The sequence below is a fragment of the Artemia franciscana genome, chromosome 15 (genome assembly GCF_032884065.1).
Source record: "Artemia franciscana chromosome 15, ASM3288406v1, whole genome shotgun sequence".
NCBI lineage: Eukaryota > Metazoa > Arthropoda > Branchiopoda > Anostraca > Artemiidae > Artemia > Artemia franciscana.
In genome coordinates this window covers 18722672-18741437 of record NC_088877.1, presented here as the reverse complement: position 1 = coordinate 18741437, position 18766 = coordinate 18722672, and the positions used below count along the sequence as shown (strand labels likewise).

General features: G+C 36.1%; 1 protein-coding gene across 2 annotated transcripts in view; it reads left to right on the top strand.

Moving 5' to 3' along the window:
- Positions 1-18766, top strand: part of LOC136036137 (oxysterol-binding protein 1-like) — a 117192-nt gene that overhangs the window by 91461 nt on the left and 6965 nt on the right. The window contains exons 11-14 of one of the 2 annotated variants that reach the window (XM_065718165.1): positions 1105-1274; positions 5752-5921; positions 14634-14854; positions 16968-18640. In XM_065718165.1, the coding sequence (XP_065574237.1) occupies positions 1105-1274; positions 5752-5921; positions 14634-14854; positions 16968-17161 (755 nt within the window). In that variant the 3' untranslated portion in view covers positions 17162-18640. Of the gene's footprint in view, positions 1-1104; positions 1275-5751; positions 5922-14633; positions 14855-16967; positions 18641-18766 lie in introns of those variants that run through there. The other variant, XM_065718166.1, reaches the window with a different exon arrangement.

The following is an 18766-nucleotide window of genomic DNA, read 5'->3' as shown; positions in this document are numbered from 1 at the left end:
GAGCCGTGAATATTTTTCGACGGATATTTAGATTCAGTCTGAAAAATAAATTTTAATTTCTATTTTAAATATTTTTCACAAATAATCTCCCCAAAGGCTATAGGAATTTGAAATCTAAAAGCGGATTTGAAAGGTCAAACGCTTCCATGCGGGTTAATTTTACTCTAGCTTTCAAATACTGCTAACTTTTGAATGGGGCATTTTCGAAAAAAATAAAATAAAAAATCGTACAAAATATGCTTCATTTTCGTCCTAGTGTTTGATCTGAAATTCTGAAGTTGCACTCCGGTTTTTGTAACGTCAGATCTGGCAAATCTTCATATCATACCAACAGGATCTCTGCAAGCTTGATATGAATGTCACAGTCCTTGTGAGACAGTGCTAGTGTTGTATTTGAACGCGAGAACAGATTGATCTTACAGAAGTTCGGCTCTCAACCGCATATATCACTCTCGTCGCTTGGTTTTGTAATGAGCGAAACTGCTTAAGATAGGTCGAAAATGTATTAGACCATATAAACACTTCCTGGGAGATGTTCAATTCTGTGACTCTGCATGGTCTGATTGAATTGCTGGATAGAAGACTTTACACAACACAACTTTTTACTTTGCTAAAAGAATAAGTTAGCTCGAATAAACATAATACGTTTAGAGGAACTGGAAGAACGACTGTAACTTCTGAATTCAAAAAAATGTAAACTGTATTTATATTATTGAATTCAACGCCGATATATACAAGTTTGGATTTAATAGTACATTCTTCGGCCCTGATTGTTCTTTGAAAAAAGTCAGAGAGGAGGAGGCAGAGGTCTTTTAAGCAATCTTGTGGGGGGGGGATAGATTTCTAAGTAGATGCAGTATTTTGGAGGGGAAAAGAGTAATCTCCCCTTAAGACTAAAAAAAAACTAGGATTTATGAAGAAAATCTCAGAAAAGGATGAAAATATAAGTTTATGCAATCTCGTCACCTCAATAAGAAAATTAAAATTCTCTCCCTCGCCATCATAAACCGAGACGGTTTCTATATTATTGGAGGGCGGGGCGAGTTAATCTCTATTACTCTATCAAAACACTTAAATAAAATTAAAAGCTTTCTTTTGTTTTAGGGAACCACTATACCTGGAGAAAAGTAACTACGAATGTCAACAACATAATTCTTGGTAAACTTTGGGTGGATCACCACGGAGACATGGAAATAGTCAATCACAAGACCGGAGACAAGTGTGCACTAAAATTTATCCCGTATAGCTATTTCAGCCCTTCAGAGCAAAGAAAAGTAAATACTAATTTCGTTTTTATTTTAAACTAATTGCAATTACAGACACACGGAAAAAGCAGTTTTTCAGCCTGTGACAAAGCAAAGAAAGGGATATAAAGATGACAAACGGGTCTATGGCTAGTAAAGAAAAACGAAGAGAACGAAAAATCGAACGTATATTTCGCCCGTATACAACGGCATCTGCAGCGCAAAAAAAGAAAGTAGAAACTAAAAAAAGATATAACAAAAAAATATTTATAAATTTAAAACAGACTTAACTAAAATATATAATGCACAATTACTGACCTATACAATTGCCAGCTACCTTCATGAAACCAGAAACTGAGTTTTCTGGTTTCAAGTTAGCTGGCAATTGTATATGTGAGTAATTGTAATTGTAATTGAAGGTGCCATTTTGATTTCAAATATTCAGTCATTATGATGTTTTTTCAGGACCCTCTTTTTTTTCAGTTCAGTTCAGTTTATTAACATCAAAATAAATGGACGACAATAACTTTCTACCCCTACAAGGCTCCATAGCCTGTTACATAGGGGTAAAAACAAAAATAAATACCAAATAAAGAGTCTCTTCTTAAAAAAAACAAAACAAGAAATCCAATTAAATAATTTTGTGTTATTTTTACTTACCACTTCGTCCTCGAAATTCAAATCCAAGTCCACACCATCTCCCACCATCACAAAATCACAACAATTAAAATTAAATAAATGAACGTGCTCAAGCCTAGCATCTAGAGATGTCGCCCTACCCTCATTATTCATCATATTATTAAACATATAAAAATATTAATTCAAACCAATTCTTTGCTGGTTCATAGACTATTATGCTAACGTGCTACAACTTATAACCAGTATCATACCTATCGAAAAAATTAGTATTGCCAAATTACTGAAAGTCATCATTGATTTTAAAAGATGTGACTGTAAAGTTGCTATTACTAATATACGCTCATCATGTCATAGTAAGTTAGACACCCATAGAGAATTAAACAAAATAACATAGGCGTTATGGTATTATCTTTATTGATATTGGGCAATTAGTGGCTGTAGATAGGTAATAGCGGTGGGGTCGGGTTTCCCTGCCAAATAATTCGCCAATTTTTGTGTGTACTTTTTTTGATATTGTAAGAAAACTTTCGAAGGCTGAGAAATTTATTGAAAATTAACTTCTTGGCCTGTAAAACAGTAATAAAAAGTGCTCTGGTGTGTACATAAATAATGGAAAATTTGGAATCTGAACAAGGTATGTAATAGAGGACGTTGCGTGTTTATTGGAGGCATGAGACGGCAGCGGACAGTGACAAAGAAATGGGAAAGTGAAATTTGATCGTTTTAATTGGTTAATTTTGAACCTACACACGCATGTATATCTTAAAAATTAGGAAAAGTCAGTTCAACGTTTAACGGAAAACCCTACATGTGAAGGTTTGTGGTTTGAATAGCAACGGGAACCAAAAAAAAAAAATGTATATTATTTGTTTACACGGATCTAGTTGACAAGAGTGACATGCTGCTCTGAAATTTTCATACTTTTGTGACAAACAAAAGAAAATACTAGACAACTGCTGTTTTCAGTATGAATAGATAGGTCCAGATGGCATTTATTTTATTTATTTATTTTTTATGTTCTTGGTGCTTTAACAAAAGTCAATATTTGCAAAATTGCATGCTCAGTAGAAGTTCCATCACGTAACCCAAATTGACTAGAGTTTAAAAGCTTATTTTATTAAAATGACTATTTTAACGACTGCATAAATTTTTAAAGAGCGTGGGTATAAGAGGAAAATGTGAAACCGGGCGATAATTGTTTAAATTATTCTTATCTCCGCTTTTATATCATGGTATAATTTCTGTATTTTTTAAACATATATTAAAACGCGCTTCTTAAGTGGCAACTTAATAAGATTCACTAACTGGCTAGAAATAAGGGAATAAAGTGACTTCGACATTTTATTTGTCGTAGAATCACGTCCAGCCTGATTTATTTTTCAGTAGTTTTCATATTTTTTTTAATTTCAATTTGTTTATCAACATTTTTTATCCTAGAAACAAAATGATGTCTTATTCGTTTCAGGGAGAATATATGCACCGAATTTATTTATTTATTTAGTTTTTATGGCACTTGGTAATGGTATGAACTAAGTGACATATAGCAATCGCAAATTCTGTCGGTCTGTCGGTCTGTATGTCCCGGTTTTGCTACTTTAGGCACTTCCAGGTAAGCTAGGACGATGAAATTTGGCAGGCATATCAGAGACCGGATCAGATTAAATTAGAAATAGCCGCTTACGCGATTTGACCATCTGGGGGGGGGGGGGAGTGGGAGGTCGGTTAATTCGGAGAAATAGAAAAAATGAAGTATTTTTTATTTACGAACAGGTAATGGGATCTTAATGAAATTTTATGTTTGGAAGGATATCGTGTCTCAGAGTTCTTATTTTAAATCCCGACCAGGTCGGCTGAAATTGGGGGGAGTTGGGGGGGAACCTAAAATCTTGGAAAACGCTCAGAATGGAGGGATCGGGATGAAATTTGGTGGGAAAAATAAGCAGAAGTCCTAGATACGTGATTGACATAACCGGAATGGATCTGCTCTGTTTGGGGGAGTTGGGGGTGGGGGTTATTTCTGAAAATTAGAAAAAATGAGGTATTTTTAACTTACGAAGAAGTGATCGGATCTTAATGAAATTTGAAGTTGGGAAGAATATCGAGTCTCCGAGGTCTTATTTTAAATCCCGACTGGATCCGGTAACATTGGGGGAATTAACGGGGGAACCTAATCTCGGAAAACGCTGAGAGTTGAGGGATAGGGATGAAACTTGGTGGGAAAATAAGCACAAGTCCTAGATACGTTATTGACATGACCGGTGTGGATCCGCTCTCTTTGAATGAGTTGGGGGGGGGGAGGGTTAATTCTGAAAAAATAAGACATTTTTAACTTACGAAGGAGTGACCGGATCTTAATGAAATTTGATTTTTGAAAGGATATCGTGTCTCAGAGCTCCTCTTTTAAATCCCGACTGGATCCGGTGACATTGGGGGGAGTTGGGGAGGACCTAAAATCTTGGAAAACGCTTAGAGTGGAGGGATCGGGATGAAACTTGGTGGTAAAAATAATCATAAGTCCTAGATACGTGATTGAAATAACCGGAACGGATACGCTCTCTTTGGGGGAGTTGGGGGAGGAGGGTTAATTCTAAAAAATTAGAAAAAATAAGGTATTTTTAACTTACGAGTGGGTGATCGGATCTTAATGAATTTTGATATTTAGAAGGACTTCGTGACTCACATCTCTTATTTTAAATCCTGATCGGCATTAAGCCTCTGATTTTCCTTTTAAAGCAATCTATTGATTCTTAGAATTTACTAGAGCTCATACCATATGAGCTCTTGGCTCTTTCGACCTCCTCACAAGTGCCATATGAGCTCTTAGCTTTTGTTTTACTCATTTCTACGTTATTGAGTCTATGGTTGATATTATGTCACAGTTGACATAGTTTTGTAGATGACATCTAAAAAGGACTGTGACAAAAACCTTTCTATCACCTTAAAACAGAAACAATTGAAAAAACAGAAGAAAAATGGCAAAATGTGTCATCCTTTCTCGACTAGGTGTAAGAATCTTTTATCTCATCTCATCAAAAAAGGATATGCATCTGGAAATCTTGTAATTATGTTTCGTTTGTTGTCTATTTTCTGCTGACATTGAATGTATGCCAAAATGTCCATCTAGGACAAAAGGGGTCTTTTTGTTGTGTTTGCTTTAAACAATACAATTATTCGTTTAAAATTTTATGAAGGGCAGTCAGTTAATAAAATATCCTCAATTGTCAATTGGCTATCATTTTTGCATTCTAAAATGTTCCCGTAATAGTTCTCGCAAAACTTTAATGTAAAAAGCTGGTGACCAAAGGCGCGGCCGCCTCCCCCCTTCCCCTTCTATGTATGTGGTAATTTTCTTCGCTGAAAGCTTTGATTAAATAAATGAATGTATTTTATAACCCATCAAAAATGCAAGGCATGGCGATGGAGTATAATACTAAAATAAAAGACATACACAAAAAAACAGGAGCAAGTACATACAAACTAAAAACACGAATAAACCAGACACTTCGAAAAAGTAAGCCCCTCCCAGGGGGACAAACCCCTTTAAATGAATCATAAAAATAATTACAAGAATGAAAGCTGGTATGCAGCATCCAGAGGATCTGGTAAGCTGTATCCCTCCCGCAGTCTACCATTCCTAGTCCAAGGAGGAACCCGAATAAGGAACTTTAAATATTTGAAATAAGCCCTCTTGATTCCCATTTGATCTGATCGGTGAAAAATGTCCTAGAATGGAACCAGTTTCAGAACATGAGGGAGATAAACAGCATTATAAAGCTGCTCATTGCTTTCATGTTAAAAATCTTGTTTTTATTGACTTTATTCAATGTTAAGAGACCGAGCTTTTACGCTAATTGTTTACCTCATTTAGGTCACTGGTGCAGTTATGAATGCGAAAGGGGAAGTTGTTTGGGTCCTCAATGGAACTTGGGACAACAAGATGGAAGCTGCAAAAGTAGCAGAAAAACGATCTCAGGTCAAAGGGAAGCAAGTTCTTGAAACAGAGGCGCCAGTTGTTGTTTGGCAAAGAAGATGGCCTCCGTAAGTTCAAATATTTTCTATTTTGTGTGTTGGTGTAGTATTTGTTAGAAGGCAGTATTAACCTGTTACTCGAAAGACATTTTTCCCGGTTCTTGGAAGGCATAATGTTTTTCTCCTGGCCAAAAGAATGAAAAAATTCAGTATGGATAACTTTGGAATAATCTCGGAAATTTCATAGTATAAGTAAATCCCTAGCTGTAACTGATGTCTTTCTCGTGAGAAAGGTAACAGAGAGATAATGGAACATTATCTCTCATTATTATCACAGAAAATAACGGAAGTTGGTAAAAAGACGTTTCTTTATGGGCTTTTATGACGATCTTAGCCTTTTTGTGCTTTATTATTTTTACAAATTTTGAAAGATTGCACACAAATTGTGGAGAGCAGGTTTCGCCTTGTCTAATTTCCGGTATATAACCTCATGAGAAAGTTTTTTTTTCCTTTGTTAGAGTAAAGGAACATCTCCCAAAAAGAAGCTATTCAAATTAACGTAAAGAGCCATATTATAAAACCTAAAATGAACAGAAATAAGACATATAATGACTCAAACATTAATGAACAGTAATGACTACTAACGAATTACTGGAACCCAAAGCGAACAGAAATTAAAATAAAATATTACATCAAACACAAACATTTCAAATACTGGTGTAGATAAGGAAGGAAATTTTTAAACGAATAATAAACAAATTGAAAAAATCAACTATCATAAACATAAAACTATCATAATGTGCACCACATATACGAGTAGATCTACCGACCCTTAACGCTTTTAATAACCACAGTATCCTTTGCGCTTTACTGAAAACGATTTGTACTTCGAATAGTGTTTTTCATTTGATATATTATCATCAGCAACAGCACAACAGCAAGTTGCAAGTGGATCAGAAACAAATAAATTCAAGCCTATTTTAGGCGTTACGAATCTATACAACAACATGTCTTCAATTTTGTTTGCGTCATTGACGTCCCTTATCTCTGTCTCCTCCATGCCCTCCAAATTTAAACCAATAAGAGAAAACAAATTCAGTTTACCCAGTTTCAGCTGTCACATATCAATGCAACAAAACTTCAAAATGTCTTGTCTGCATTAAAGCCTTCCCAGCCCTGTCAACATACCCGGCAAGTTTCAAGTCTATCAGGGTCGAAACAAATTTTAGCTCATTTTTGGGCGTCACGAATCGATACAATCAAAATTAGTTTCGAGTTTTTTTTTAAGAATTATGTTTGCTTTCTATTAGTAAATCCAAGCCTGTCATATGCAACAAGCTCTTCGGCCCATTTCTGGGTTTCTAACACCTTCCTCATCCTAGCAAAGACGTATAGTCTCCCTTGGCGAACAACTATCTTTGAAAGTTTCAAGCTCATCAAACAGATTTTTTCGATGGCCTTTATTTGGAGAGGGACCGTGCCTAAGATTTTTCTTGTAGCCTAGGTTCCTTTAGACTCTGGGATTTGTGGTTAAAATTTAAGTTTGTTCTTCAGAAAGGTTTTTTTTTTTTACCTAACTTTCAGGTGAATTAACATATTCTTATTTTTTTTATGAATGAACATTTTCTTATTTACTTTTTTTTGTGAATTTGACCCAAAGAAGTTCAGATTTAAGTTTCCAGTCAATGAAAAAAAAACTTTAGGTGTATTCTTAGGTACCCTCTATGTTTTTTTACATTAGGATCTTCTGGTGCAGGAATATCCAGTCATTCAGAAATAAAATTTTTTGCTCGCTTACTTGGGCAACTAATATTTTTCTCTTCTTTATTGGGCATTGGGGTCCTTTTGAACCAACGACTTGAGGATATAGCTTTTGAACTGAGGAGAGGAACATGTGGCCTCAAATTATTTCATATTGTAACTTTAGAATCCCTTTGGCCTAAAGAAGTCCGGCTATAAGTTTCTAACTGATCAGATGATACCACCTAAGATCCTCTTTTCAATTTTTTCCTATGTATTGGTCTCCCCATGATCAAGGACTAAAGGATGAAAGTTTCAAGCCGATCAAAAAATGTCCTTTTTTGGGGTTCTATTTTCTTTCCTGGGGGGGGGGGGCTGCCTCCAAACTAAGATTGTTTTTGTATGTTAGGATTCCTTGGCCAGGGCTTAATGGGTATAAGTTTCAAGCCGTCCGGAGAAAAAAGTTTATCGGCCTTTTTAGGGCTCGATTTCCAGGTGAACCAATTTTGTTTTTAGGGGAGGAGGATTTTGAACCCTCTTTACGCAATAACTTTCAGACATAAGTGTCAAGCCAATTAAAGAAATATTTTTTGGTCTCAGTTTGCCCCTACCCTAAATTATTTTTTGTGCGTAAGGATTGCGGAAGGTACGGTTGTAAGCTTTAAGTTGTTTGAAAAATAAGGGTTTTTGACATTATTTTGGGCCCTTTTCTAAAGGAAATAGTTGTTATTTTCATCTCGTTTTCTGTGCATGGGAGGCCCCTTAATCTAAGGATTAGAGCATGCAAGTTTTGCGACAATCATAATTTTTCTTGGTTCCTTTTTAAACCTGATTTTTTCTGGTTTCTGGAAGGGGGGATTGAGCCTAAATTATATTTTTTCACATCTGACTCCCCTTGTCCCAGAGAATTATGGCTGTTACTTAAGATTGATCAGAGACATTAACTTTTGGGCTTATTTCAAGGTCCCCGAATATCCTACTCCGTCCCAACAAAATATTTGGTCTTCCTATCTTCCTATCTAAGTTTCAAGCCAATTTTGAAAACAAAGCCTTGGTTATTTCTGGGACTCTAATTTGGGGGCCCGGACCCCAACAAAAAAAAAATTATGACCCTTTTTGGCCCAATTTTTGGCGGAACCAAAAATCCTGTTACATTTTTTCTTGTGAATTTGTGTCCCCATCGCCCAACAACTTGATGATAGAAGTTCTAAACCGATCGAATAAAATTTGGCCTCATTTTGGGGGTCCATACACACGAAAAATGTTCGGAGCTAATCAAAAGAAAATATTTTTAGCTCTTTTGGGCCCATTTTTGGGTATGCTGTACCCCAGTTCTTTTTTTAGGTCCCTCTTCGGTCAAGCGTTTATGGCTATAAGTACACTTCTTTTTTTTTCTATTATAAAACCTATTTTTAAACATTTGCTAATTTGCATTATTTGTGATCCTTGCCCTCAGTGATGTTGGAAGGGGGGCATGTCATCCCTGGAGGATTATATATATATATATATATATATATATATATATATATATATATATATATATATATATATATATATATATATATATATATATATATATATATATATATATATATATATATATATATATATATATATATATATATTTATATATATATATATATATATATATATATATATATATATATATATATATATATATATATATATATATATATATATATATATATATATACTAGCTGTTGGGGTGGCGCTTCGCGCCACCCCAACACCTAGTTGGTGGGGGCGCTTCGCGCCCCCCCCCCCCCAAAGCCCCCCCCCGCGCGCGTATATATATATATATATATATATATATATATATATATATATATATATATATATATATATATATATATATATATATTGAAGACATGTTTTCGATCATTCATAACCGTTTGGACTCCTCTCTTAGTTGTCGTCTGGAATAACGAAACAGTAATAAAAGATTGGACCAAGGGCATGCTGGTCAAACTCATCAAGAAGATGATGCGCTAATCTGTGACAACTGGAGGAGCATCAAGTTCCGACCTGGAAAAACTTGTTCTGACCTTATTTCATTCTTAGACTAATAGTTTAAGAGTCCTGAGAATGGGACAAAACAATATTCATGCTTCATTGATTTCGAAAAGGCATTCGATTCTATTGATCGAAAGATTTTATGGAAGATTTTGAAGCATTACGGATTACCTGATAAACTAGTCAAAATGGAAATCACACTCTATGAAGAAAGTGAATGTTGTGTGTCCACAGAAAATGGGGTTACGCCTTTCTTCAAAATAAATGTCTGGCGTCAAACAGAGGTGTGTCCTATCCCCTCTATTGTTTGTTATTTTTATGGATTACATTCTAAGGGAGTCTTAAGGCTCTGGAGTCAAGTTTTGCAGCCGACAGATCTCTTACCTGGACTTCGCTGATGACGCAGTTCTTCTCGAAGAAGCGAAACAAGCGTGACTGCCTCTGCTACTCGACGCCGTAGATAAAAAGACCGAAAAAGTGAGGCTTACGATAAATGTCGGTATGACAAAGAGAATAGCTACATCTGACTCTCTGCTGACACTGAAAGGTAAAGATAAACCAATTGAGCAGGTCAGTGAATTTAAGTACCTCAGGAGTTGGATTGGTTATAGTGGTGAAATAACAAACGAAATGAAGAGAAGGATTCGACAAGCTACACCAGCTTTTAATAAGTTGAAACCAATATAGCGCAGCAGGAAATACTCTACGCGTTTGAAGCTCCGCATCACGAATAGCAATGTGATGTGCATTCTCCTCTGTGCAAGTGAATGCTGGAAACTAAATGTCCATCTGGAGAAACGCGTCCTAGCCTTTGAAAACACGTGCCTCAGAAGAATACTGAAGATATCATGGCAGGAAAAGGTCACGAACAACGGAGTTTGCCAGAAAATGGGTCAACCAGTTGTTACCGACTTTTTGAAACGTAGGAAGGACGTACCTTGGCTATGTCCTTCGTGTGCCAGAGGATTGACTCCCATGTAGATTTTATAATAATAATAATTTATTTATGCCCTCTATACACACATGGATGTACACAGAGGAGTATAGGAAATAAATGAAAAGAAAACTGAAAAATATAAAATTACACTTCTAACGAAAAGGACGACAATAAATAGCTCATAATACTCGTAATAACTCATAAATATATGACAAATAGCTTAGCTCATTAGTGCATAATACTAAAAACACTAAAAACATAACGCATTAAACCAATTGCAAAAATGCAATTTTTTCCATTAAATAAGACAATTACGGGGAAAATTTATTCTATTTTCTCTAGATCGTCTAAGAAATTGATCGTATTGTTGATCCATTTTAACAGAAATATCAAATATTCCGAATTTCCTTATAATATGCCTATTTTTGAACCTTAGTGGAATTCCAAGAAAATATTTATAAAACCAGAAAAAGTACACGTGGATACGCTTTTTATCACTTTTACTTAAGAATTTCAAAAACGGAACAATGAGAAATACATGACGTGAAAACATTGAATTATAAATCATAGCAAGTGTTTGTTTATCAAAACGACCTTTTACCCTGACTAACAGGCCATACGTTTTCCTAAGTTTTTCGAATACAGACGATAACGCCAACTCCTGCGTAGCTTTAATTGACGGACCAAAAGGGCACCCAAACTAATTAATGGAATCTTTATTTTCAATATTTGGTGATCCCACCTAATTGAATGATGCTGGAAATCCCTATTATTATTTGCCACTAGGAAAATTTATGAGTGGTGCCCTTAAGGGGGCTTAAAAAACGTCTTCCAAGAACACCCTGGGAAATGAACAGGATCTGAGTAGAGGGAAAATGCCGCTTCAACTATAGGGGAGTCAAGGCTGCAGTTCAGCTTTGTGATGTCTCGCAAGGTTTCGTTGATGCCCAATGTGGCATTCTTGGCCCTGGAGGATTTAAGGTCTAAGGTGAATGACCTCTCTTCCCTGGCCACTGACACTACGCTCGCTAATAATATTTGATAGGAAACTTACGATTGCAGACCTTTTCATCTCCGCGCTGCACAATTAATTCTAGCACAATTGTAGGTTTTTTAAAAGAGAATGTATCGGCGTTGAATTATTTTCTTCATGTCTTGGAGGTCGAGGTCGTGGAACATCTGATGCGGATCTTAACTATCGTAATATTTTACTTTCATTGGCAGCCTACTTACTTTTATTTTCAACGAATGGTGATGAAGATATAGGAAAAATAAAACGTCGGATTCAATTTACTTACATTTACTGCCAGTTTCGCCCTCTACTAATTTTAATAAAAATAAAACTTCAAAAATTATAAAACGATTATAGCCGTTAGATTATTGTTTGAAATTTTACATTCCTAAAATCTGTGCGCCCTTGGCAAGTGCCTCTGCCCCCCTCAAGCCGCCACTGATGGATATTTACTTCGGCAACGCTATAGCCATGCCTCTGATTAATCTCCTTATTATTTGTAAGAAGATTAGTGGAGGACTTGCGTTCCTCTACTTCCAAACCAATAGCCATTTCAAATATGTGTTTGGGTATACTAAGATGAATAAGAAAAATGAAAACTGATATTCTAGTATTATTTACTTTATCAACTGTGCCGAACTAATGTTTCTCCTCTTTCTTGTGTGGTTTTGTCAAAAAAGTTCTCGTCCTATATAATAATGTTTTACTATTAAGAGAATAATAAAAAAAAAATCTGTTTCTATTGAATATCTATAAATCTTGTGCCATCGTGGAAGGCGGGCCTCATAATAGGAGAGTATCCTACTAAATCGCTGTGTATGTTGTGTTTAGGAACTTTCTTGCAGAATGCCCCCAAATTAAATCTGTGAAGCATCAACGGCTCAACTTTAAGAATTCTTTTTATGGAAAAGTTTTTCTTTGTCAGTCTAGGTGGGAAAGAGGATAAAGTTTGTATTGTCATTGGGGATAATAGTTATTAGGTGTATCAAACAGTTCGTGGTAACGAACTGTAGTAAGGAGCGACCCGGCTCAATAATAACCAAAACTCTAAAAAATGGAATTCTGATGCCAATAGTTACATCAAAAGAATCGCATTTTAATGCTGATTTTAAATATATAAGTTTCAAGATTTGTCTTACCAGTCAAAAGTTACGAGCCTGAGAAAATTTGCCTCATTTTAGAAAATAGTGGGAAATACCCCCTAAAAGTCATATGATCTTAACGAAAATCACACCATCAGATTCAGCGTATCAGAGAACCTTGTTGTAGAGGTTTCAAGCCCCTATCTAAAAATGTGGAATTTTGCATTTTTGCCAGAAGACAAATCACGGATGCGTGTTTATTTGTTTTTTTTTATTTTTTTTTCCAGGAGTGATCGTATCGACCCAGTGGTCCTAGAATGTCGCGAAAGGGCTCATTCTAACGGAAATTAAAAGTTCTAGTGCCCTTTTTAAGTGACCAAAAAACTGGAGGGCACCTAGGCCCCCTCCCACGCTCATTTTTTCCCCGAAGTCACCGGATCAAAATTCTGAGATAGCCATTTTATTCACCATAGTCGAAAAACCTAATAACTATGTCTTTGGAGACGACTTACTCCCCCGAAGTCCCCGTGGGAGGGGCTGCAAGTTACAAACTTTGACCTGTGTTTACATATAGTAATGGTTACTGGGAAGTGTACAGACGTTTTCAGGGGAATTTTTTTGGTTTTGGGGAGAGTTGAGGGGGGTTACGTGGCAGGATCTTTCCATGGAGGAACTTCTCATGGTGGAAGAGACTTTCAATGGAGGGGGCGTAGGATTTTCTAGAATTATTTAAAAAAACAATGAAAAATTAAATATGAAAAGTTTTTTCTACTGAAAGTGAGGAGCAGCATTAAAACTCAAAACGAACAGAAATGATTACGCATATGAGGGGTTTACCTCCTCGTAATACCTCTTTACGCTAAAGTATTTTTAGTAATTTCAACTATTTATTCTACGGCATTTGTGATTCAGGGGTCATTCTTAAGGAATATTGACAAAATCTAAGCTTTAGTGTAAAGAGCTAGGTGTCGCCAAGGGGTGAGCCTCTTCATATACGCAATAAAAACATACGAATATAGAAGTTCGCTACGTAAGTTAATTCGTAAGTTACGTATATTTTTTTTTACTTGAAACGTTCGTAAAAAAATTAAAAGTTATAGTTGCCTTTTTGTGTAATCAAAAAATTGGAGGGCAACTAGTCCTCCTCTCTCGCTCCTTTTTTCTCAAAATCTTCCGATTAAAACTGAAAAAGCCATTTAGCCCAAAAAAATTAATATGCTAATTTCGTTTTAATTATTTATGCATGGAGAGCCAAGATAAAAAAAAAATGCATTAATTCAAAAACGTCCAGAAATTAAAAAAAAAAAAAAAAATTTAAATGAAAGTAAGGAGCGACATTAAAACTTAAAAACGAACAGAAATTACTCCGTATATGAAAGGGGCTTTTCCTCCTCAACGTCCCGCTCTTTACGCTAAAGTTTTTTTACTGTTTGAAAATGTAGAGTTAAGAGAAAGAGTCAAACTTTAGCGTAAAGAGTGGGGCGTCGAGGAGGAAAAGCCCCTCTCATATACGGAGTAATTTCTGTTCGTTTTAAGTCTTAATGTCGCTCCTTACTTTCATTAAAAAAAAAAAACTTTTATTTTTGTTTAATTTATTATATGGATCAAAATAGGTCTTCGGCTAGATTCAGAGTTGTCCCTTGTCTTATAACAAAGCACGTGGCTTTGCGGGCAAATAGCAAGTCTCATCCGACTAGCAGATCTTAGAACTGTTTTCACCAGAAATCATCTTCTTTTCTTCAATGATTTTTTCATCTCACGTCATGTCCCGGACCTGTTAGTCCCTGTAGTAATCTAATGTTATTGTTTTAATCTTTATGTGAGTGATATTTTTATGTAACAAAGCATTGAATGAGATTTGTGTTCTTTGTGACTCCAAAGGAAACTTAAATTAATGGATGTAGTTTGACTATTTTATTTACATTAACTCCGAACAGAGTAAAACAGGAAGTAGTATATTTTCATCTTCTCTTTAGGCTGGAAGCCGAGAAATATTACAACTTCTCAGAATTCGCTTGCCAATTAAATGAATTAGAAGAAGGTGTTGCTCCTACGGATAGTCGACTCCGACCTGATCAAAGACTTATGGAGGAGGGAGATTGGGATCAATCCAATGAAAAAAAGGAAAGTTTGGAAAATAAACAGAGAGCTACTAGAAGAGCGAGAGAACTAGAGGCGGAACTTGCTGCACAAGAAGGTATATTTTAACATTAAATTCTGGAAATAACTCAGACATCTGTTATTTATTATAGGCTGTAATCTATAAACGTACGTTAAGGCCTTTGGCATTCCTTTTGGTCTCAATCTGCTTTACTAATGACATGGAGGATCAATATAATAATTTTTTGTTGTTGTCTGATTTTACATTCGGGGAACATATGAAAAAGTCCGGAGAAGAGTTACTACCCGAGTTATGGATATATGTGAAACCTTGGGCAGTCAAACGCTATACCGTTGCCTATAGTAAAGGCCATACGGCTCCAATGTTTTGTTATTATTTTTTTTCCCAAGGGCACTTCATATGGAAGGGGTCGTCGCATAAACTTTGGAGGGGCTCATTTGATTGGAAGTTCTAATGCCCTTTTTAAGAATCAAAAGTGATCGGAGTGCAACTAACCCCTCCCCCCTATACCTTTTTTTCCCAAATGCATCACATAACAATTTTGAAATAGCCATTTTGTTTCAAATAGTTCAAATGTCATATTAAAAAACTCCGACGTCGACACAACCCCCCAGGGCCCGGGGGGAGGCGTTGTAAGTTATGTCATGGGGGCATATATTGTTCTTATGGAAGGGATGCTCGTATAAACTTCAGAAAGGACTCATTTGATTGGAAATTGAAAACTATAGTTCTTTTTTTAAGAGTCTAAACAGATCCGAGGGTAACTAGCCGTTCCCACGTCCTTTTTCCCCAAATGCATCCGATAAAGATTCTGAGATAGCCATTTTTGTTAAAATAGTTTAATGATCATATAAAAAAGACTCCGGTGTTTACGCGACTAAATCGAATTTGCCAACTAATACGGAGGGCAACTAGCCTCCCCCCCACGCCTTTTTTCCCCAAACCCATCCGATACAAATTTTGAGATAGCCATTTTTTTAAATAGTTCAAAGCTTTGATAACAAAAACTCTGGTGTCGACAAAATCCCCCAGGGCTCGGAGGCAGGCGTTGTAAGTTATGTTATAACGGCCAGGACCCACTTGGCCGTCCTGGCCGAGTGGGTTGGTGCGCTGGATTCGGAATCCCTTGTCTGAGAGGACGCGGGTTCGAATCCCTGTGTACTCAATTCTTCAGTTTGGGACGGGGGTCAGTGGCGTGACTCAGTAAGCTTAGCCAGAGTCGACTCAGCTCCAAATGGGTACCTGGAGAAATCTGGAGAAGGTAAACAGGAAGGGTGTGCGAAAGCACAGGATGGCTGGCCCCCAACCCCCCATTGCACTTCCTGGCTGAAGGGCCAAGAAACGGAGATCAGCACCGCCGGTACGGACTGTAAAAGTCTAATGCCGTATCCTTTACCTTTTTTTTTTAAGTTATGTTGATTAGTTATGGTTCTTATGAAAGAGATGCTCGTATAAACTTCAGAGAGGGCTCATTTGATTGGAAATTGAAAGTTTAGTTCACTTTTTAAGAGCCAAAACAGATCGAAGGGCAACTAGCCCCCCCCCCCCACACCCTTTTTCCTCAAACTCATCCGATAAGAACTTTAAGATAGCCATGTTTTTGAAAAATCATATAACGAAAACTCCGGGGTCAACACAATCCCTCAGTTTCCAGGGGCAGGCGTTGTAAGTAATGCCCTGGGGGCATGTATTGTTGTTATGGAAGGGATTCTCGTATCAACTTCAGAGAGGCCTCATTTGATCGGGAATTGAAAGTTCTAGCTCACTTTTTAAGAGTCGAAAGATATTCGAGGGCAACTAGCCCCCTCCCCTTTTTCCGGAACCCATCTGATGAAAAATTTGTATAGCTATTTTGTTAAAAATAGTTCAAAGGTCAGATAAAAAAAAAAACCCAGTGTCATTACATTACTTAATCGAAGGCAACTAGTTCGAAGGTATGCTATTGCATTGCTTATTTTGAGCTGTTACTATTTTCCACCTCTGTTATTCCTTTCTTCTATTTATAGCTTATTAAGTTTCTATGACTATCCAATCTATTTTCAAATAATCACTAAACTGTTTTTCTCTCTCCTCTCTGTCTCTTCCCTTTCTCTCTTGCTCAATTCTATCTTTGTTGCGTTTCGATCGTAAAAAAAGTTGGTTTTTTCATAGCCTAGTCAATTTTCAAATCATTTTCTTCTTGATTTAGGTCGTCCTGTTCCCCAGTACGAGCCAATTTGGTTTAAGAAAGAAATGGAACCAATCACCAATTCTGTACATCATCTATATAAAGGGGGATACTGGGAATGCAAGGAAAAACAAAATTGGAGTGTCTGCCCTGATATATCTAATCGGTTTCCAGTGTGTTGTTTCTGTTCAATGTCTGCTTCGTTGAGTTTTTGACAAGGGATTTAAGCCTTTAACTTATTTTTGGTTTATACATAGACTCTGGCGGTAGAAGGATGTGTTTAGGAAAATGTTGAAAGTCATTTTTTTTTTTTTGGATGGTTGCACCAACATTCTAAAGAATTACAAATGAGTTTCAAATTCTTGAATCAGATGAAATCTGACCCAAGAATTAGAACATGTCAATAGGAGTTTTTGTTTAAAAGGAGTTTTTAGCAGTTGTCTCTTTATTTACTATCTTCACTTTGCTCATTATTGATTTTTTTTTTAATGTTTTCTTCGGTATTTAAGTAATGTAACCACACCAGGCTGCAGAGATTTGTGACCTGAATCACCCCCCTAAGATCCCACCAACAGACCCTAATGAGACCATTTTTTCTCAGCTATGTGGGTAAAAGCCTGGATTGAAACTCCAATCAATACAAGTCGTGGAAGAAAAGCTTTGATTTATGTTCGTTGCATTATTGCGAGTCAACTGTAAATATAATATTGTTCTTCTCGTAACCGGTATACCTATTAAAAACTGAGTGTTGGCTTGAAAATATAAATGAGTGGAATCCTTACTTTATGGCCTTTATTTTCATCTTATTTTTGTATAAACCAATTACTCAGATTCAGCGTGAAAATTAAAAACGTTTACAGTATAACTTCTGCCAGTTAACAAATGTTTCTATTTGCAGAATAGATGATTTTGTTGAGTTCTCTCTGCCTTTTAATATTTTATTATCCTTATGTTTTTTAGGCTTTAATTGCTTTTTGTGGAGTTAATGAGATATAGTAATAGTTGATTTTATTCCCTATGGAATTTATCATAAGTTTATTGTTTTGGTCATTTTTTATTTGAGCTGGCAAAGATTTGAAAGAATTTAAAAAAAAGAGAGAAAAGAAGCGTATTCATTCCCGTTGAACTTTTGTTATATTTTTGTTAATTATAAGAAGAAATGTGTGAATGATTTACTCGGATTTTCCAACTATTGATCTACTCCTACGATGTAGGTAGCTTGGCCCTCCTAAGTCAAAATATATTATGTTCTTTATTCATCATATAATTCTGTCGGTGTGTAGCTATGTCAAGGTTCAAAAAACTTTTAAGACTCACTTATCTATTTTTATTCGCAATTTAACGTTCACGAACTATTACTACCGCTACCAACTTAGTCGCCGCATCAAACCACCTGAAGCCAGTGCAGCTAAGCTTGCTCCTCCTCTACCCCAATCTATCCAAAGCTCCACTCTTTACACCCATCCATGGATTTTTGATTTCCTTCAAACCCTTCCTTGTGAACATTTGTCCCAAAAAATTACCAATCTTTGGCAAAAAATGGCCTAAAAGGACAATCTTTCGCAATCTGACATCCTTCATCTATAAAGATCCTTTGAAAATGCCCACCAAAAAAAGTATTTTTCAGTGAATTGAAAATAACAAAAAAGATATTTGTTTTTTGATCTGGGGGAGGGGCAAAACAAGTTTAGGAGGTGATTGCTACCCTGCCCCTTTGTTCCCCCTATTCCATATCAACTTCAATTCTACCCTGTTTTTAAGTCGTTATTCGATTCTAATTGCAGTTATTACAAATCCAGCAGGATGACTAAGTTGTATCT